The sequence below is a fragment of the Cynocephalus volans genome, chromosome 14 (genome assembly GCF_027409185.1).
Source record: "Cynocephalus volans isolate mCynVol1 chromosome 14, mCynVol1.pri, whole genome shotgun sequence".
In the NCBI taxonomy this organism is placed as follows: Eukaryota; Metazoa; Chordata; class Mammalia; order Dermoptera; family Cynocephalidae; genus Cynocephalus; species Cynocephalus volans.
The window spans coordinates 23,488,627-23,510,833 of record NC_084473.1 but is presented as its reverse complement, the minus strand read 5'-3'; the positions used below and the strand labels follow the sequence as shown (position 1 = coordinate 23,510,833).

General features: G+C 35.8%; 1 protein-coding gene across 8 annotated transcripts in view; it reads left to right on the top strand.

The window, feature by feature from the left end:
• Positions 1–22,207, top strand: part of ITSN2 (intersectin 2) — a 151,455-nt gene that overhangs the window by 87,750 nt on the left and 41,498 nt on the right. For all 8 annotated transcript variants that reach the window (XR_010021705.1, XM_063079010.1, XM_063079011.1 and 5 more), the window contains 7 exons: positions 1,194–1,339; positions 2,433–2,530; positions 11,544–11,719; positions 12,024–12,168; positions 14,578–14,783; positions 16,863–16,927; positions 19,349–19,515. Coding sequence is in view for 7 of the 8 variants with exons in the window: in XM_063079010.1 (XP_062935080.1) it covers positions 1,194–1,339; positions 2,433–2,530; positions 11,544–11,719; positions 12,024–12,168; positions 14,578–14,783; positions 16,863–16,927; positions 19,349–19,515 (1,003 nt within the window). In the remaining variant the exon portion in view is untranslated. The remainder of the gene's footprint in view (positions 1–1,193; positions 1,340–2,432; positions 2,531–11,543; positions 11,720–12,023; positions 12,169–14,577; positions 14,784–16,862; positions 16,928–19,348; positions 19,516–22,207) is intronic.

The window sequence follows — 22,207 nt, the reverse complement described above, 5'->3', positions numbered from 1 at the left end:
AGAGGAATGGAAATCATCAAGTCAAAGGTATACCTGTTCTCCAGTGTTCCTTGCAGCACTCTTTACAATAGCCAAGAGTTGGAACCAGCCAAAATGTCCATCATCCGATGAGTGGATATGGAAAATGTGGTATATCTACACAATGGAATACTACTCTGCTTTAAAAAGGAATGAAATACTGCCATTTGCAACGACATGGATGGACCTAGAGAGAATTATATTAAGTGAAACAAGTCAGGCACAGAAAGAGAAATATCACATGTTCTCACTTATTTGTGGGAGCTAAAAATAAATAAAGACACAAATAAACGGGGGGGTTGAGGAGCGGGAGGGAAGAAGACACAAGAATTACAATTCCTTGAAGTTGAGACGACAAGAGAACAGATAGGAGGTTGTTGGGAGGGAGGGGGGAGAAAGAGGAGGGAGGGAGGGGGAGAGAGGAGGGAGGGAGGTTTCAGTAATGGGCCTCAATAATCAACCACATTGTATATTAACAAAATTAAATTAAATTAAAAAAAATACATGATTGGAAGAACTATAATGTGCATTAGTTCTAATCCTAAAATAATTAAGTCTGATCACAGATCATCTTGATTGGCTAGAAACCAAACTGCAGCAATGTTAGGTATCATAGAAACATACGGAAGCATGGGGTCTATTGAGGATAAATGCACTGTTTTCTAAGCAAGTGAAAAAGACTTTTTGAAGTGATAATATAAAAAGTAGGTAATCTTTCCAGAAGCATTTATTTCCACAGCAATGACTGAATTCCAAAAACAGGGATTAGGTAGGACAGTGTAATAAAAGCTAGGAGGCAGTGGTTGTGAAGAATCTGGAGAGAAGAGAAGGAAATTCAGTTATAATTTTTAGTTTTGTTTGAGGAATGGTTCCATTTCAGCTCTTTTTCCTTTTTTTCTTGGGTTTGGAGATTGGCTGGCAGGAAGGAATTTGAGGATGTAGAAAGCAGTCAGTTGTACTCTCCAGCACATTCATGAGTCCAAGGCTCTTCTTCTGATTGATTAATTGATTAGTTTAACCCTCCGTACCTAATTTTCACTATTTCTCCCCATCCCTTTCCTTATACCTCTTTTCTAGTTCTTCAGCTTGATAAGAACCAGATCTTCTATTTTATTTGTATTTAGTGTAAAAAAATGTTTTGGACATTATGCAAACTATTTTTCTTTTATATGAAGGAAAGCAAAGCAAGGAAAAGAAAACTTATGGAGAGAAAGTCTTAGAAAGGAGGAAGAAGAAAAACAAAAGCGACTCCAGGAAGACAAAAAAACACAAGAAAAAATTCAGGAAGAAGAACGGAAAGCTGAGGAGAAACAGTGTAAGGGTAAGGATACAAATAATAGATTTGATTTTACTGAGATAGCAACAAAAGCAACAAGAAAAAAATCTGATGAGAGGCAAAAGAAAGTTAAAGCAGAAAAATGCTAATCTTAGAGTCAGAAAAAACTCATTTTCTAAATTAAACTTGGATGAGAAGTGTGTAGGCTTCCCTCTACAAACTGAGGGTAGAAATCTTAACACATAGGAAGACAATTACCACTGACTAACTGAAAAGACCCTGACAGAGTTTTCATAGTTGAAGTAAATAGTTTTAAATATTTTATTCAACCAGTATAACTAAGCCATTTATTTTAATGAAACAACAGTAAAATTTTAAGTATTTGCACATTGAAATTTTCTCAGAAGGTATACTTTTCTATATACCTCAGAGTCCATTGGTAAATTACTTTAAGTATTATTGTATCTTTCGGATGCTTAAACCTTTGCATCCATATTAATAATATAATGTGTTGAAAATTTTACAAGCTAAAGCATTTATTCTAAAAATGAACAAAGTAAAATATTTGTAATCTTATCAAATCCAATATACTTGTGAAATCTTCTACTATTTTAATTTTAGATCCATTCTGGTAAATCTGTAGATCTTTCTTTAGTCAGCCTTATTTACTTGCTAATCTTCTCATTACTGACCTCTCTTTTTTGTTTTTCTTCCCTGTCATATTCTGACCTGCACAGATCAAACCACGTCTCCCTCTGCTTAGTCTCCTTTCACTTTTTACAGCTCAGCTTGGCCACTACTCCCACATCTTCCCTTAGATCCATGTGCATGCTTCAGCCTGCAAGTCATCTCTTTGTTTACTGCCCCCTACTTTACTTAAAACGAACATCCTTGTTTGCTTTTATATTGATTATATTGACTAGTCAAGATAAGATTTGTATTACCTTTCAATTCTATTTTTCCATGAACTTTTTGAAGTATCCTTGTTTTTTAAATCCTAACAAGTCTGTTTTAAATGGATTTTCATTAGATTGTTTATGCTCAATTTATTCTTTTAGATTTTGAGAGTTCTTTATTGAGTCATGCAAAGATGTGTATACGTGAAAGAAGCAAATAATGACAACTATCTTCTCTTTAGGTGAGACAGCTAGTGCTTTGGTGAATTATAGAGCATTATACCCTTTTGAAGCAAGGAGCCATGATGAGATGAGTTTTAATGCTGGGGATATAATTCAGGTAGGAAAAAAAAAGTCTTTTTTCTCATGAATAAATTGAATACGTTGTAATGTATTACTTTATGTAATAATAATGACTACAATTTTGTATGGTTATTTACCTTTTTAAAGTATTTCTGGGGGAGTTCCGGTCAAGATGGTAAAATAGACAGTTCCCAGTGTCACTCTCTCCCATAAATCAGCCAAATTTACAGCTATAAAAATGTAACATCAGCCAAGCTGGGGCTGCTGGAGCTCAGGGGATGAGGAGGAGAGACCTATGGAGTTCACGAAGGCAGGTAAACTACAATGAGAGAAAGAAAAAGCTACTCTGAGCATTTTGGGCCGCGGCTGCTTTAAGGCTCAAGCTGCTGAGCGCATGAAGCAGGAGCCAGCAGAAGCTTCAGCTGTGCTCTTCAGATGGCGTTACTTGGAGGCAGCAGGAGAGAAGGGGCCCTTGGTGGCCCCCAGGACAGTAAGACCATTAATAGGGTTCCCATGGACCCACGCAGGAGTGAGGAGCCAGAACAACTGAAAAAAGGGAGACATTCAGAGGCCGGTGAGTCATTGCGAGGGACCAGTGCAGGGCCCATCCCATGGGAAGTGTTTGCAGCACAGGTGGTGGGCAAAATGGGAACACCGGGAGAACACTGGGACACAGCAAGGACAGTTGATCTGCCCCCAGTCAGCACAGGACCACTCAGAGGAGAATGGTCAGGAATGCAGAATTGCATGGGATGCAGTTTGATGAAAAAACTCAGACCCAGGTCAGAGATTCTACAGAACACAGATCCACTGGGTCTCTGGAGAGCCAGAAGTACCTATAAGATCAACCATTAAACCCTGAGCTACACCAAAAGCCTTCCCTAGGAAAACAACAGCAAAGTAGCAGTTTAAACAACCGTACAGCTCACATACTGGTTCCCACAGGAAGTTCCCTCGTGTTAGAAGCAAAGGACAAAAAATTAGTTCCAGCCTAGGCACACCACCAGTACCTTGGGGCCTGCCTGGGAACCAGAGGCTGGGAACTGGAGGCTTGGATCCGGGGACCGCACCCCACTTCCACTTCCAGGCAAACCACACCAGTGCCTCGGGGCCAGCCCAGGGACCCGAGGCACAGAGAAGGAGACTGGACCCCCCGTCCCACAACCAGGCACACCATGCCAGCGCCTCGGGTCCTGCCCAGTGACCTGAGGTATAGAGCCAGGGACTGGACCCTTCTCCCACAACCAGGCACACCATGCCCGCACCTTGGGGCCTTCCCGGGGACCTGAGGCATGGAGAAGGGGACTAGACCCCTCTCCCACAACCAGGCACATGGCGCCAGCACCTTGGGGCCTGCCCAGGGACCAGGGCATGGAGAAAGGGACCGGACCCCTGTCCCACAAGCAGGCACACCAAACCAGCTCCTTGGGTCTCGCCTGGTGACCTGAGGCCACCACTTCCACAACTAGGCGCATGGTGCCAGTGCCAAGGAGCATACCAAAAACAGCACCTCCACGTGGGTGGCCCACCACAGCCACCACAATAACCATGGCTGCCGCAAAAGTGGCTAGACGCCACAACCCACACAGTTGGTCCGCCAACCGCCGGAGTGCATTCACGCAAGAAGAGTCACCAACAGAGACAAAGAAAAGAAGAGGATCTCTTTCCACAAAACCCATTTCAGAGTGACAGAAGAAGCATCTGCTCTGTGATAATATTGGGGGACCTGATCACATCTCTCAGCATTGGACAGATCATCTAGGCAACAAATTAATAGAGTAACCATTATTTCAGAAGGAGAGAAGAAATCTAGGGTAATTAGAGGGGGTAGAGGGGAGGGACAGGGGGATGGAGAGAGATTGGACAAAGGGCATAAAGAATAAGTATGATTTGTAACAATATATGTGCTAGTAGTATTGATTTAATCAACACATCTCAATGTTCAACCCTCAAAATATGTATAATCAATTTTGATTCAATAAATAAAATAAATTTTAAAAAATAAATAAAATATTTCTTAAACATTACCTCATTTGGCCCTTCCAATGTACCTCAGAGCTGCATAGGACAGTTTTTATTACTACTATATTCTAGACAAGGAAGCTTAGACTCACACAGATTGTAACTGTCCGCATCGCAGTGCCAGAGTGGGATGCAAGCATGTGTCTTCTGATTTCCAAATCCAGTGTTCTTTTCACTATGCCTTACTGCTTCACTTCATAAAAGGTGATATTGATTTTGTTATTTTAATAAATTAACAGTAAAATTTTAGAGGGCTGGTTATTTTCTGGCAACTGTTAAAAAAGTTAGAGTTATCTTCTGCAACCCTAACTGGATACAGGCTATTTGTTCCTTGAAAGAAAAAGTCTTTATTGTATTATTACAATTCATGTAAAATGGATAAGAGAAGATGCAAGGAATAGGGTTTAGTAGAGCCAGTGTGATGTAATGGAAAGAGTAGAGGCTTTAGAAGGACACAAACTTGGATTATAGACTCTACCTCAGTTTTCTTCTTAGTAAATTAGCGTAATATCACCCAGAGTACATAGCCAGTGTCTATTTTCTTTTTTCTCTGCAGTGTCACCAGTTTGGTGTATTTTATCAGTTAGGTAGGAAATGTTTAATGCTACTTGGAATAGGGTTTACCAGAACTGAAGTACACAATATTATCCCCAAATATGCATTCATTTCTTGCCATTGCCACCACTGGATGAAGAAATGCAGCCTGTCTCTGGGCATGTTTGGTCAAGAGCCTTATGTTTTTGATTATGTCTTTATTTAATCTTTCAACAAACATTTGTTGAGGGTTGACTATGTTAGGCTAGGGATATAGTGAATAAGATGTAATCTCTGCTCTTAGCAAGCTTGTAGTCTAATGACAAAGAAAGACTATGTAAAGCAGTAGAGGAAGGAAGGTAAAGGAAAAGGCTGTGGACTGTTATGAGCTCTAGGATAGACCTGTCCCATGATCAGAGAACCAGTTTGGTGGCAGTGACAATAGGAACATAAAGCTAGCTGTGGTCTTTTAGGTACTTGTATGCTCTGCTGAATCATTAATATAAAGGATGAGTCATGACTTACTACCAGATACCTGATTTGAAAAACTTAGTTGATGATGGTATCATTTACTAAGAAAGGAAAATCAGAAGGAGGAAGTTTAAGTGGAAATTATAATGAGTTCAGTTTTGGATGATTTTTAGATGTCCAGGCAGCAGTTGGGTATCCACAGATATCTAGAGAGATCTCAGGCAGAGATCTGGGCTGAAGATGCAAATTTGGATGTCACCAGTGTGTTGTGATGGTAATTGGGAGACATGAGATTAGTGTAGTTTATCCCAGTGAGTAGTAAAGTGAGAGAAGAGGATTGAGGATTCAGTCCCTGAGAAACATAGACTCTGAAGGGATTATTAGATGAAGAGGAGCCTTAAAAGGAATGATTAGAGGTACGGAAAAAAAAGAGTTTAGTGTTAGGGAACTTTGAGAAGAATGATCCGTACCTGAAATAAGACAAGGACTAAAAATAACTATTAGATTAGAAAGAGCAAAGGTATTGTTAACCTCGAGGAGAATAGTATTGGTTCAGTGGAATGGTAGAGCAAGAAGCCAGATTTCAGTGAGTTGTGGAATCCATTGGAAGGGAGCAAGAGGAGACAGTGAATATATGAAACTTTGAAATAGCTTAGTTTGAAAGGTGCAAGGGAGGGAAAATGGTATATAATGAGGAATGTGAGTTCAGGGAAATTGTTCTTTTTGGTTTGTTTTTGTTTTAATGTGGCTGAAGCTTGAGCAAGTTTAAATAATGATAGAAAGGATCTATAGAGAAGAAACGGGTTAATAACACTAGAAAGAGAGTAAGTAATTAATAGAGGGAGATAGTTTTTTCTAATTAAAGTATAATTTACATAAAGTATACAACCATAAGTGTACAGCTCAAAGAATTTGTACATGTGCACATATGTGTGCAGCTACCACTCAGATCAACCTATAGAACATATAGCACTCGGGAAGGCACCTCATACCCCCCATCAGACCTCCCTGTTCTGACCAATAGATGGAGATGAGGAAGATTCCTGGAAAGTCTGAACACTGGAAGAGAGAGTAGTAGAAGGACTGAATGCCTTTTCCTTTGTGATTGGAGGACTGGAGGAAAGGGTGGGAAGCATTATAAGGAAATGTTGCTGAGATCAGATGTGAGGGCTTTCATATTCCTGGTAAGATAGGAGGGAAGGTCTAATTAGTTTAATTGATGGGGTTCGCAGAGGAGGTTTCATTGAAAATGAAAAAGATCAGAAATTCCGCTGAACCCTGGCTACATTTTCCATGACAAACTGAAATGTTTTTCTAGTCTTCTAAGCTGTTAAAACTATTTTTGAAGTACTAAGTAGTTTCCCTAGCCTATGAGAATTTATATCACATTTTCTTGTTTAACTCAGCATGTAAATTGACAACTAAAAATTAATTTTAACTATAAATGATAGATATGAAATTGATTAGAATTGAGCCATTACTAAAAAACTCAGTACAGCTCTAAAGAATAAATGAATAATCAATTTTCTTCTTGATGAGGTTGAAAATATTAGGCAAAAGTATTACAGAAATTATGCTTTTAAAAGTTTGTAGGTATTTAGAGTTCCACCTTGTAACACCAAGGTCAACAGTTCAGATCCCCATACCGGCTGACCACCAAAAACAAAAGAAAAAAAAAAAGTTTATAGGAAAAGGAGGAATTTGATGTTTGAATGCGAGTACTCCTAGCTTACAGTGATTCCTTGCCTTGAGACCATACATTTAAATCAGGTATAATGCTGAGCATTCTGCAGCATTGGAATACTTTAGTGTGCGTAATCCTTCAGGATTTATTGTTTTCTTATCTTAATATTTGCTCTGGCTTAGCTGTTTTAAACTAGTCTTAAACTATATCTGTGGGATAATATTTCATAAGTAGTTCCTTTTGTTGTGTTTTAGAACACCATTTTATGGTAGTTACATAGCTATGACACTATATAGTTTAACCACAGCAGCTCTAGTTGAGGAATTTTCTTAACTTATATTCATGGTATAATAAATAGCCAGACCGTACTTGTAAATGAAGTTGCCCTGACAGTAAATCCATTTATTATTCATTAAGCTTTAAGTCTGTTGTTTATCTAATTTAGAATAATTCATTCAACTTAACGTTTGAGATTCTAACCATGTGCCTGCTAGTGATATACAAAAATGAATAAGGAGGCCACAGTCTAGGAAGGAAACAGAAATGTATATAACTATATAAAATATAACATGATAAATTTAGGTTAATAATTTATGTAAGCAAAGTGTTATGGGAACCCAGAGGATAAAGTAAAAACAACCAAATAGAATTGGGGAACATTTTCCCCAAGGATAGGATGGAGGAAGGCCTCAGAAGATTATGCTTTATATTTGTTAATGCTTTACAGTTTCCTGAGCACTTTTATAAATATTCTCAATTGAATTCTCAAAATAACCTGGAGGAAGGCAGAACAGGTATTTTCCCCCAAAATTTATAGATGAGCAAACTGAGACTTCAGATAATATTCATTATCTTAACAGGATAACCAACCTGGTAGCATGGCTAAGACTGAAACATGGTTCTTTTAACTCTCAGGTCTATGTTCTTTCCCCTAAACCATGTAACATTCTGGGCAGGAAGAATACCTTGAACAGAAGCATTGAGGCTTATGAGCACCAGGTGTACTTGAAGAATGTTACATAACCATTTGCCTAAACTATGGGACAAATGGTAGATGAAGCTAGGAAAGTAAGTTGGTGACTAACAAGGGAACCATAATTTCAGAGGCCTTGAATTCTACACTGAGAAGTTTGAACTCTGAAGAGCTTTAAACTAGAAAAGACAAGATCTACTAGGATAAAAATCCTAATGGGTCTGGAGTGATTTACCATAGAATAAAAGACATCAAGATCAGAAAGGGAGAAGTAAGATTGTTTTTATTTGCAGAAGACATGATTGTCTGTGTAGACTATCCCACAGAATGTATTAAAAAACTACTAGAACTAATAAGTGAGTTTAGCAAGGTTGTAGGATACAAAACCAGTATGCAAAAATCAGTTATATTTCTGGATACATGCAATGAATATTCAGAAATTAAAATAAAAATACCATTTACAATAGTGTGAAAATGTGAAATACTTATAGATAAAGGTCACAAAAGATGTGCAAGACCTTTTATTGAACTGATCAAATAGTAGGAGTAAGTGGGCCAATTCAGGAAGTATATAGCATGAGGCAGGAAAACCAGTGACGAAACTTGCTTAAGGGACTAGGACCAAGAAGCAGAGAAAGAGACACTGTGAGGATGGAGGATGTCACACTGCAGGAGAGAAAAGTCTGGGAGAAGAAACGAAACTGATAAATTACCTGATGTTTTTCCAGTCGGAAAATAGTATTCAAAGAAGATTTTATAGTTCTGTTAGAGAGTCCAAAAAGTCTCTCTAACAAGAACAGAGAAAACTAAGCAAAAAAAAAAACAAAGTAGTGATTAACTATAAGAAAATTAAAAGTTCACAAGAAAGGAAATGTAATCAGCAAAACACTGCATGACTCCAGCGTGAAATGTTTACATAGTCATAATAATATAAACATTAAATATAATTTAACCAAAAATTATAATATAATAGTATTAGTAGAGTAAGAGGGTGCAGTAAAAGAGCAGTAAATCTCCATTTTCCATAACCAAAAAGCAATAATGTCTAAAACTGAAAATATACAAGAAACAGCAGTATAGATATGTTGTTTAGAAATGTAGAAGATAATACACAATAAATCACTAAGAATGGCAAATTACTATTAGGAATGGAAATCAGGGCATAAGGAGCCATGGGGCAGGGGAAGTTGGTTTTCATCATAAGGAATGTATAATGCAATTTGTCTTTGTAAACTATTTTCATGTATTAACTTGGATAAAATTAAAATTTAAAAAGATAATTTGTCGATCAGTAGAAATAGTGAGCTATTAATTTGTGGAAAATTCCTTAGCTATTTAGTTAGATGGGCTTAATTCTGAAACTGAGAATACTACAATAGTCTGCATCTCTTTCCATTGTAAACATGTGGATTTCTTTTTTTTTTCCTAAAAAATTTATTTTTGATTATACATATTTATGGGGTACAGAGGTGAGTATCTGTGTTTGTGTACAGTATATGATGATCAAATCGATATTATTAGCGTGTTCATCATTGCAAATTGTAATTACTCTTTGTGTCCCTTACCCAATTACTCCTTAACCTCCCCATTCCCCTTTCTCACCTCTAGTAGCTATAGGTCTGTTCTCTCCTAAAAGTACAACGTTTTATTGTGGCCAGCCAGCCTTCCTTCCTTCCTTCTTTCTTTCTTTCCTTCCTTCCTTCCTTCCTTCCTTCCTTCCTTCCTTCCTTCCTTCCTTCCTTCCTTCCTTCCTTCCTTCCTTCCTTCCTTCCCTCCCTCCCTCCGTCCCTCCCACTTATGAGTGAGGACATGTGGTACTTCTTATTCTGTGCCTGGCTTATTTCACTTAATATGATTTTCTCCAAGCTCATCCAAGTTGCTGCAAATGGCAGAACTTTGTTCTTTTATATGGCTGAGTAGTATTCCATTGTGTATATATACCACATTTTCCTTATGCAGTCATCCATTGATGGACAATATTTAGGTTGGTTCCATATCTTGGCTATTGTAGATAGAGCTTTTCCAGTTTGGATGTCTTTTATTTCTTACTCTTGCCTGATTGCTCTGGCTTATACTTCTAATACTATGTTGAATAGGAATGGTGAGAGTAGGCATCAATGTCTTGTTCCTGTTCTTAAAGGAAAAGCTTTCAGTTTTTCCCGGTTCAGGATGATGTTGGTGGTGGGTTTGTCATATATGGCTTTTATTGTGTTGAGATATTTTCCTTCTATACCTAATTTGTTCAGGTTCTTTATCATCAAGGGATGCTGAATTTTGTCAAATGCTTTTTCTGTGTCTGTTGAGATAATCATATGGTTTTTGTATTTGGTTTTGTTGATGTGTGGTGTATCACATTTATTGATTTGTGTATGTTGAACCATCCTTGCATCCCTGGGATGAATCCCACTTGATTATGGTGTATCATCTTTTTAATGTGCTATTGTATTTTGTTTGCTAATATCTTGTTGAGGAATTTTGTGTCTGTGTTCACCAAGGATATTGGCCTGTAGCTTTCTTTTTTTAGTTGTGTCCTTGTCTGATTTTGGTGTATCAAGGTGATGCTGGCCTCATAGAATGAATTTGAGAGAATGGCCTCTGTTTTGATTTTTTGGAATAATGTGAGAAGGATTGGTGTTAATTCTTCTTTACAGAACAACAGAATATACATTCTTCTCATCAGCACATGGATCATTCTCCAAAATAGACCATATGCTAGGTCACAAATTAAGTCTCAGCAAATTTAAAAAGGTTGAAATCATATCAAGTATATTTTCAGACCACAATGGAATAAAATTAGAAATTAACTACAAACAAAACTATGGAAACTATACAAATTCATGGAAATTAAACAGCATGCTCCTGAACGACCAGTGGGTCAAAGAAGAAATAAAGCAAGAAATCAAAAACTTCCTTAAAATGAGTGAAAATACAAGTATAACTTATCAAAACCTATGGGATACTGCAAAAGCAGTACTAAGAGGGACGTTTATTGCAATAAGTGCTTACATCAAAAGAATAGAAAGACTTCAGGTAAACAACCTAATTTAAATCTCAAAGAAATAGAAGAAGAAGAACAAGAACAATCTAATTCTAAGACTCATAGATGGAAAGAAATAATTAAGATCAGAGCAGAACTAAATGAAATAGAGACCAAAAGAATGATGGAAAAAAATCAATGAAACAAAATTTGGTTCTTTGAGAGGATAAACTAAATAGACAAGCCATTGGCTGGACTAACTAAAAAAAGAAGAGAAAAGACCCAAGTAACAAAAATCAGAAATAGAAAAGGAGACATTACAACTGATACCACAGAAATACAATTTGTGGATTTCTAAGCACTGTTAACCCTTATTTTTGTTTCCATAGGTTGATGAAAAAAACATAGGAGAACCTGGTTGGCTTTATGGTAATTTTCAAGGAAATTTTGGCTGGTTTCCATGCAACTATGTAGAAAAAATGCCATCAAGTGAGAAAGCTGTGTCTCCTAAGAAGGCTTTGCTTCCTCCTACCATATCTTTATCTGCTACCTCAACTTCTTCTGAGTAAGTTTTTAGCTAATACTAGAGTTTATATAGCTCTGTAATTGTATAAATACCTAATACATAGTTGTGTCAACCTACTACTTCATTATAATCTGTGCTGGACTCACCAAGAGTACTTTTTGTTCCAAATTTAATACTAAAGTTTGATAAATGAAAAAATAGGTCAGTAGTTTGTTCATGTATTCTTTTTTTCCACAAGTTATGTTTAAAAACACAGTATGTAATATCTAAGTTGAGAACTCGGTAGTACTTCATTATGTTCTAAACAGTTAAGTATACTTATATCAAAGTGTTATATTTGCAGATCACTTTCTTCAAATCAACCAGCATCAGTGACTGAATATCAAAATGTATCATTTTCAAACCTAACTGTTAATACATCATGGCAGAAAAAATCAGCTTTTACTCGCACAGTGTCCCCTGGATCTGTATCACCTATTCATGGACAGGTATGTTGTCTGTAATTTTTATGTGCTTTATTCTTTGAATTTGCTCCTGATTCATATAAAGTAGAATGGAGATTTTGTACAAAGGCATCATTCATTCATTTGAACAGAGTTTGTAGCATTCAGCTTCTGTTCTTATCATTCACATGTGATGTGAAATTGAAGAAATGATTACTTAGAGGTTTCTCAATGTCAGTTTGTTCCCATAGTACCAGGTTGCTAGGTTTTTAAGCTCAAAATATCATTGTTACAAATCTGATCATATATTGTTTTTTATTTGTAGTTGTGAGAAAAGAGATTTGGGCTTGGGGTGTTTTTGTTATGTTTTCTTAAATAAATCATTTGTTGGGGAACCTTGGAACTCTTTTATATATATTTAGCCTCTGATTTAGATGTAACCATTACAAGTATTGTTACATTAATATTATTAAGAAATCACAGTCTTCATCAGAATAGTCCCACAGATTTAACTTTCACTTAAAAAATGTTTATTGCAGGACCATAGGTTCCAGATATTTTATTGTGTGCTAGAAATTTAAGGAAAAATAATTGAAAAATCTCTGCCATTATCTAGTTTATAGTCTAATAAAGGTGACAGACAAATAAATAACTGTAAAGTCTGAGAAATCTTGTAATAAAGATGTCTACGAAGTCCTGAGGGGGGTATACAGAGGAGAAAACATCTTATTCATTCTGTGGGAATTGGAGCAGGCTTCTCAAAGGGCAAGGTGTTTGAGTAGGACCTTCAAAGATAAGCAAGATTTCAACAAATGAAGAAGGAAAGTTGTTCCAGTGAAAGAACAATTTGGGGAAAGTCGATGAAGCATGTTAACAAAAGGTATTTGCAGGAAACAAGAATTATTTCTAGTATGGCTAGAGTACAGGATTCATGGAGAAAAGGTTAAAAAGTGAAGTTGGGAGAGAGAGGTTGAGGTTTGTTTTTGAAGCATTCAATACCATATTAAGCAACTTGGTAGTAGAAAGTCTGTGAAGGTTTTTAAGAGAGGGGTTGTGTATATTCTAGAAAGATAACTGGCAGTAACGTAGAGGCCAGATTGGCAGAAGGAAGCAAAGGAAGGAAACCAGTTAAGGGAGGATATTTATAGCAGCTAAATAACAAGAGAAGGTGGTGTGAACCAGTACCATAGTAATGAAAATATATGGAAGAGGAGATGGATTTAGAAGAATATGAGGAATTGACATAAAATAGATAATCCATTGAATGTGGAGAGTGAGAAAAAAGTTAAAGATAATTCTTCAGAGTCTTTAGCTTGAGCAACTGAAAGGATGGTGATATTGTCTTTGGTAGACAGTGCAGGACGAGTAGGTTTGGTGAGTTCTAAAAATGGTACCTCAGACATGTTACGGTTGAGGTCTCTGTATTAGGGACAACCTGGTGGGAATGCCCAGTAGGCAGTTTGATGTGCAAGTCTGAAGCTTAGGAGATAAAGTTACACAGAAAATACACATTTGAGAAGTCATAGGCATAAATAAAATTATTTAGGGAAGTCATGTGGAACAGTAAGGGAAAAGGGCTGGACAAAAATGGAGCTATCAGTCACCAGAGTGAGATTTAGGAACTATCAGGATTTCAGTGATGTCAATCATCGCTATTAAGAGATTGAGAAGAATAAGAGTTTGGAAGAAGCTTTTGGCTTTGATGAAGAGGTTCAGTAGTGTGATAGGTGCAGAACCTTAATTAGAAGGGATTGAAGGGTGAAATTGTAAAGCAAGTGTAAAACTATTCTTTAAGGAATTTAGAAGTTGAAGAAAGAGATTGATGATTGAAGAGAGGGACTTAACAATGTTACAAAATATTTTTACAATATGTGAAGGCATAATAGTAGATTTAGACTACAACCAAGGATGTTAGCCTTATTAAAAGAATGAAAACACTGCATCCTCTGAGAAGGGAGGGAAGGAAAGAAGAATGAATAAGAATTCTTTATTACTATACGAAGAAGTTAAGAGACAAAAAAGCAGAAAAGCAGAGGGAGGCTAAGCATGACCACATCTCCATTCCTAGTGGAGTAAACAGAGTCAACTACAGTTAGAAGACTTTGAAGGCTGGAGAAGAGAAAAGATTTGTAGTAACTCTTTCCCTTTGTTCCATGATATATATTTGATGGGTTTATGAATACTTTTCTTGGGTACCCACTATTTATCTTCCATACAGTGATGATGGTTCCTTGAATGGTAGGCGTTAAGCCTATCTTTAACTTAACAGAAAGCTATTCACATGGTTGTCTCTCATGTATTATAATTTTTAGTCACTAGTAGATTAAGGTTATCTTAAGTCACCACCACACCAAACTGGTCTGCTGTATGACAGGAAATATATTATATGCTAGAAAACAGAAATCATGGTTACCATTGTCATTTTTTTTCATTGTTGTGGTTTTGTATTTACAGGGACAGGTTGTCGAAAACCTAAAAGCACAGGCCCTTTGTTCCTGGACTGCAAAGAAAGAGAACCACTTGAACTTCTCAAAACATGATATTATTACTGTCTTGGAGCAGCAAGAAAATTGGTGGTTTGGGGAGGTGCATGGAGGAAGAGGATGGTTTCCAAAATCTTATGTCAAAATCATTCCTGGGAGTGAAGTAAAGAGGGAAGAGTAAGCATCTTTATGTGGTTACATGAGATGTGGGTAGTGGTATCTTTACTAATGAGTTAGCCGTAGTATAACTAACTGAACAGTAAAATAAAGTTTATGCTTGAGTTTGAGTATCAAACGTAATTCCCAGGGTTAAAAAAGCACACTTCTGATATTTGTACCAGTTTTAAGATATGTTTTATTCGAGTTATTTCAGATTTTTAAAGTTTTCAAAGTACTTAAATTTTTAGATCTGTTGCTTTCTTTGTACCATAAGATCGTTAGTAACATTACTTTTCATTTCCTTTGAAACATTTCTTCCTTATTTACTGTAAATTGTCAATATTTAAATAATTCTTTACTGAGAACCTCCCCTTTGCCGGATTACAGACTTCTCATCTCTAGGCCTCTAGGGTGCCTTGAATTTAACCTCTCTTATTGTTCATAGCACATTATGTTATAGTTATTGACTTTTTTCATCCATGTCTTTTATTAGGTCACAACTTCCGTGAGGATGGAATCCATGTTTCTTTTTTTGCTATTTGTTTTTCAGTTTTCTCCATGCGTAGTATAATCTTATTACATAGTAGCTGCTCAATCATATTAGCTCAGTGAACAAGGAGAGGAATGAATGAATGAACAATCAAATGAATGAAATTTCAAATGAACAGAACCCAAAACTAAATAGGTTAAGGTCTCTAGTCTTTATTTCCCAGTCTGTAGAAGAGTCAAGTTGTCAAATATCTTTAATTCAAGGAAATAAGTACTATAATATAGCTATGGGTAACTACTCTTGTGTTTTATATGGAAGTTGATCTAAATAGAAAAGCAGTCTGATTTAATGAAAAAGCTCTGGTCTTTGGAAATCAAGAGGCTTGAGTTCTGGTTCTGGTATTTTTGTCAAGCTGTAAGGAGTAACCTACTTGGTCTTTAATTTTCTAATTGAGTGAATGAAAAGATTAATCTTTATAAATTTTTGAGTTTCTGTGTATCAATATTTAGTTCAAATGCAGATATTTACTTTTCAGACTGACATGAAATTTTAGATTTAGAAGTATCTGATAATAATAATAACAATAATAATATATAACTGACATTTGTATGCCAACACTGTGCTAGGCCCTTTCTAGGAATTATCTTATTTAATCTCCATAACATTTTACAGAGAAGAAAACTTAAGCAGAAAGAGATTAAATTTAAATATTTTAGAATACATTTCTTCTAACTTTTCATTCAATTACCAATCTTTTTTAAATTTAATTTAATTTCTTTTTTATTTTAACGGTTGATTGGAATTACTGATCTTTTCTAACAGATAAGGCGTGTAACTTGAAAACCAGCACTAATGGAGTATTCAGTACTAAATAAGGCAGTTCATTCAGTTGTGGCCCTGAGATGTAGTAAGGTTCTCCTGCTTACTTGAAACTGTCTCACTATATAGTTTACTCACGGGTCCTGGGGAGCCCCAGTGTATCCCACAGATCTTAAACATAACAGTCTTCTAGATTTTTGAAAACAGTTTCCTGGGTTGCAGGAAATTAATGTTACACCTATTCTGAGGTATAAAAATAAAGCTTTATTACTTATGTATTTTTTAATGTAGTGTTCTCTAAACAAATAATAAAATTTGTATATTGCCTTTGTTTTCCATAAACCAAGCCAGGCCCCGTATGTGCTTTACCAAACGACTATCCATTTACCAATGTGCTGCTGTCTTTTAAGTTCCATTAGGAAAGCAAAATATCTCACATTTGAAAAGCTATAAATTATACTAAAATTAATTTATTTAAAAATGTAGAAGCAGAGCTGGCTAGTTAGCACAGTTTGTTAGAGTGCAGCCTTCTAATACCCAGGTCACGGGTTTGGATCCCTGTACCAGCCAGCCACCTAAAAAAAAACAAGTTTATAATTAGGCAGTTCTTAATCCAGCAGGAGTTTTTATATTAGAGTATTCCTAGTCTGTATACTGAGACAATATTTAGGTTCAGAAAGCCCTAGAAGCACTGCTAAAGCCAGTTGTATTTATCAAATTGTTTTTTGCTGGTTTGTATCTTTTTGTTTTGTTATTGTTTTTTATTTGTTTGTGTGTTTATTTGGCAGACCAGAAGACTTGTATGCAGCTGTAAACAAGAAGCCTACCTCCTCAGCCTATCCAGTTGGAGAAGGTGAGCTTTTGGCTATTTGTAAATTAGATGGGAGTCAGTTTACCTACTGTCCAATTACCTGACTTCACACAGTTGTTATTCTTTCTGTTTCTGTTTCTTCAGTGTTAAAGTAAGGTTAGGAAATCCTGCCGCTGACTATTTCACAGGAATGTTGAGGATATAGAAAAAATATGGCTGTGGCTGGCTGGTTGCTCATTATTATGTTATATAATGTTATATAACACCAAAGTGATCAAGGGTTCAGATCCTTGGACTATCCAGCTGCCAAAAAAAAAAAAAAGAAAGAAAGAAAAGAAAAAATATGGCTGAAAATACTTGGCCCTTTATAGGAAGTCAGTACTATGAAAATGCAACATAATATGAATAAAAAGTGTTGCAATGATTGATTATAGATGTTTAGGAGGTAAGAAAATATCAGTATATTTAGTAGTGTATGAATTGCATTTTAATTATAGTGTGCCATTGAATTATTAAATAGGATTTGAAATCAAGGTACACTTTATCACAAATATTGCAACTAATTTTTTTCCTATAGCCCTTTGGGTTGCTTTGATTAATAAATTATTTTGATTTTGTTAATATGATAAAAAATGAAAAATTGTCTCCCCCAATTTCAGTCAGTATTTGTATTTTAGTTACATAGATTTATAAATGACATTTATATGTCTATCATAAAATCTGTTGAACAGTCAAAGTATATTTTATGTTTTGCTCAAAAAACAGCTTAATGATAAACAGTTTATTTAGTGTCTACTATATTGAAGATTCTGTGCTAGAGGCTGAAAGATACCAGGATGAATAAAACACACTCTCCAGAGTGCTCACAGTAGAATGAAGAGGATAAGCATATGGTTGTGATAAATTCTGTAAGGAGTGAATAAAAACAACCAATTTTTAGTAGGACCTGTGAATCCACAGAGGTGACAATGTTGTATCATCTCAATCAATGAGTAAGATCTTGGATAGTGACAAAGGAGGAGAAAGGTCTTCCAGACAGAGGAAATGGCACGAGGCAAGGCATGGCAGTGAAAGTTTAGGGAACTTCAGGTCACCAGAGAGGCTGGAACCATTGGTGTACTGTGGAATGAGTGCTGTGAGATAAGCTAGGATAGTAGTGAGGAGCGTTTTGGAAAGGACTTTACTTATTGCAGCATGCCTAAATTTTGTAATCACTTTTAATTTTATTAAATCAGCTAAGTTGAGTAATACTGGGAATGTGAATAATAAATAGTGTAGATGGTGTTTTTGACATCTCCAGTTTATGATATACAGATCAAATTCCATGTTGGCAAATATAAATAGAAGTAGAAAAGAAAGAAAAAGACTTCTAAAACCCAGTCACTGACTGTTTCTTCTGAGTGATAGTAATCACAGGGACAAAAATCAAAGCCAATATAAAAACTTAGAAATTTGCCTTGAGGTCATTTATTAGCAACTATTTATGTTTTAGTCCGTTTTGTGTTGCTATGACAGAAATACCTGAGACTGGGTAGTTTATAAAGGAAAGAGGTTTATTTGGCTTAGGATTCTGGGACAGCTGCATCTGGCATGGGCCTCAGGCTGCTTCTACTCATGGCAGAAAAGTGGCAGGCAGCTGGCGGGTACAAGCAGATCACATGGCAAGAGGAAGCAAGAGAGAGAGAGAGAGAGAGAGAGAGAGAGAAGGTGCCAGGGTCTTTTAAACAACCAGCTCTCGCAGGAACTAATAGAGCGAGAACTCACCCAGGGAGAGCATTAATCCATTCATGAGGGATCCACCCCATGACTCAATCAGTTTCTAACACTGCCACATTGGGGATTAAATTTCCACATGAGTTTTGGAGGGGACAACACATCCAAACTTCATCAATTTATTACACATCTATTTCGAGCTAAGCACTGTGCTAAGAGCTGGGTTGTTGTGGTGGAACTTGACTTCTAGTACTGCTGTCTGCTGGATATTGGGTGTTCCCACAACTGTATATAGAAGAATTAAAGAGAAAAGGATTTAGCAGATTAAAGTATATTTTATATAAGAAGGTTTTAAAAAATCTTTTCATGTCTTGACTGTAATCTGCTAGCTGAGTAACTTAATCTCACTGAGCCTCAGTTACATTATCCGTAGAGATACTAATATCTGTTTGCAGTTTTGAGTAATGCTTTGTGATAAAATAAAAATAATAATAATAGTAAGACAATTGGAGAAAAAAGAAACCCCATGATAAAGCTTTATGTTAAATCAAATAACCTTTTTCTAAAGAATTATTAAATAATTGTGTCTTTCCTTTTTCTACCTTCAGATCTTTTTATTTTAGGTTTCCTTAAGGCACAAGGCTTTTTACAGTAAACTTTATACAAGATCCTGGAAATTAACCTAATTTCTTTTTTACTTCTGTAATCTTACAAACAAACTCAGCTTCTTTTTTGCTTTGGTTCCTACAGAATATATTGCACTTTATCCATATTCAAGTGTAGAACCTGGAGATTTGACTTTCACTGAAGGTGAAGCGATATTGGTGACCCAGAAAGATGGAGAGTGGTGGACAGGAAGTATTGGAGATAGAACTGGAATTTTTCCATCAAACTATGTCAAACCAAAAGATCAAGAGGTAGAGTTATTTTGGTATTAAAAACAGTCATTCCATTCCTGTTGATCAAGATTTATACTTAAAACAGAAATCAAGCATACGGTTTTGATCAGGCTGTTTTGGTTTTAAGGAAACCACTCAGTTACACCAGTAAAATAGGGTTTATCATAGGAATCTTGTTAGAGAGATAAGGGGGATAGGATTTTATGAAATTCTAAGAGCAAGAGCTATCGGTAGGGCTGACCCTTGTGATAACTGAAGCTTGAGAATGGTTCTGGATTCAGAGAAGCTCACAAAGGACCACCTTGAAGGATTTTGTAAATCTTTAAGGCTCTGATGTTAATGTGACTCAGCCTCCACTCTTGAGTTTCTGCTTTTTTTCATTCCACCACTAGTACAGTGCAGTGAAGTTCTCAAACTTTTTAGTTTCAATAACTTCTTATGTTCTTAAAAGTTTGGGGGGACCCCAAGGTTTTTTTTAAGTATATGGATTATAGCTAGTGTATTTACCATGTTAGAAATTAAAACTGTGAAATTATTTAAATATTTATTAATTTATTTTAAAGTAACAATAATTAAATCCACTACATGGTAACATGAATAACTTACTTTTATTAAAAACAACTATATTTTTCAAGAAAAAAATGATGAGTGAGAAGAGTGGCATTGTTTTATATTTCTGCAAATCTATTTAATGTCTAGCATACTTTAAGACAGCTAAATTCTCATATCTATTTCTGTGTTTAATCTGTTGGCAATATGTTCTTTTGGTTGAAGTATATGAAGAAAATTCAACCTCACACAGATACGGGAGAAAACGGGGAATTCTTTTAATAACATTTTCAGATATCTGTGGGTATTCTTCTTTGATTCTTTTATATCAAAACTTGACAAATGCTAAGTTTGTATAGGTTAGTTGCAACATGGAATCTGAAGCCTTGTCAGTAAACATTTCTTAATGTTACATTAAAATTCAATAGCCTGAGAAAAAAAAAATCCTTGCCTACACCAATGTCATAGAGCTTTCCCCCTATTTTTTCTTTTCTAGTAGTTTTGGGTCTTACATTTAAGTGTTTAATCCATTTTGAGTTAATTTTGTGTGTGGCAAGAGCTAAGGATCTAGTTTTATTTTTCTGCATGTGGATATCCAGTTTTCCCAGCACCATTTATTGAAGAAGCTGTTCTTTCCCCATCGGGTGTACTTGGCACCTTTGCTGAAATCAGTTGGCCACAGATGCGCGGGTTTATTTCTGGGCTTTCTATTCTGTTCCATTAATCTGTGTATCTGTTTTTATGCAAGTACCATGCTGTTTTATTTACTATAGCTTTGTAGTGTGTTTTGAAGTCAGGTAGTGTGGTGCCACCAGCTTTGTTTTCTTTCCTCAAGATTGCTTTGGCTATCTGGGGTCTTTTGTGGTTTCATATGAATTTTAGGATTGTTTTCTCTATTTCTGTGAAGAATGTCATTAGTATTGTGATAGAGATTGCATTGCATCTGTCAATGGCTTTGGGTAGTGTGGACATTTCAACTATATTAGTTCTTCCAGTTCTTGAACACGGGATATCTTTCCATTTCTTTGTGTCTTCAATTTCTTTCATCAATATTTTATAGTTTTTATTGTAGAGATCTTTCACTTCCTTGGTTAAACTTATTCTTAGGTATTTTTTATTTTTTTGTAACTGTTGTAAAAGGGATTGCTTTCTTGATTTCTTTTTCAGGTTGCTCATTATTGGTGTATAAAAAAGCTACTGATTTTTGTATGTTGATGTTGTATCTGCAACTTTACTAAATCTGTTTATTGTATTTTTTTGGTGGCATCTTTTGGGTTTTCTTTTTTTGTTGTTTTTGTTCTGTTTTTATTTATTTATTTTATTTTATTTTTTTTTTTTTTCTTCTGGGGTTTCTATATATAAGATCAAGTCTGCAAACAGGGAATTTAACTTCTTCCTTTTCAATTTGGATGCCCTTTGTTCCTTTCTCTTGCCTAATTGCTCTGGCTAGGACTTTTAGTACTATGTTGAATAAAAGTGGTAAAAGTGGGCATCCTTGTCTTGTTCCAGATCTTATAGAGAAAGCTTTCACCTTTTCACCATTCAGTGTGATGTTAGCTATAGGTTTGTTATATATGGCCTTTATAATGTTGAGGTACATTCCTTCTATAGCTCATTTGTTAAGAGTTTTTATCATGAAGGGATATTGAATTTTATCAAATGCTTTTTCTGCGTCTTTTGAGATGATTGCATGTTTTTTTCCCCTTCATTCTGTTGATGTGATGTATCACTTTTATTGATTTGCATATGTTGGAATCATACTTGCATATCTGAGATGGATCCCACTTGTTCATGGTGAATAATCTTTTGTTGTGCTGTTGGATTCAGTTTGCTAATATTTTGTTGAGGATTTTTGCATGTATGTTCATCGGGGAATAATGGCCTTCAGTTTTCTTTGTTGTGTCCTTGTCTGGTTTTGGTATTAGAGTAATGCTGGCCTCATACAATGAGTTGGGAAGAATTCCCTCCCCTTCAATTTTTTGAAATAATTTGAGGATTGCTATTAGTTCTTTAAATGTTTGTCAGAATTCATTAGTGAAGCCATCTGGTCCTTTTTATTACTGATTCCAATCTTGTTACTTCTTATTGGTCTATTTAGATTTTCTGTTTCTTCATGATTCAATCTTAATAAGTTGTAAGTATCCAGGAATTTATCCATTTC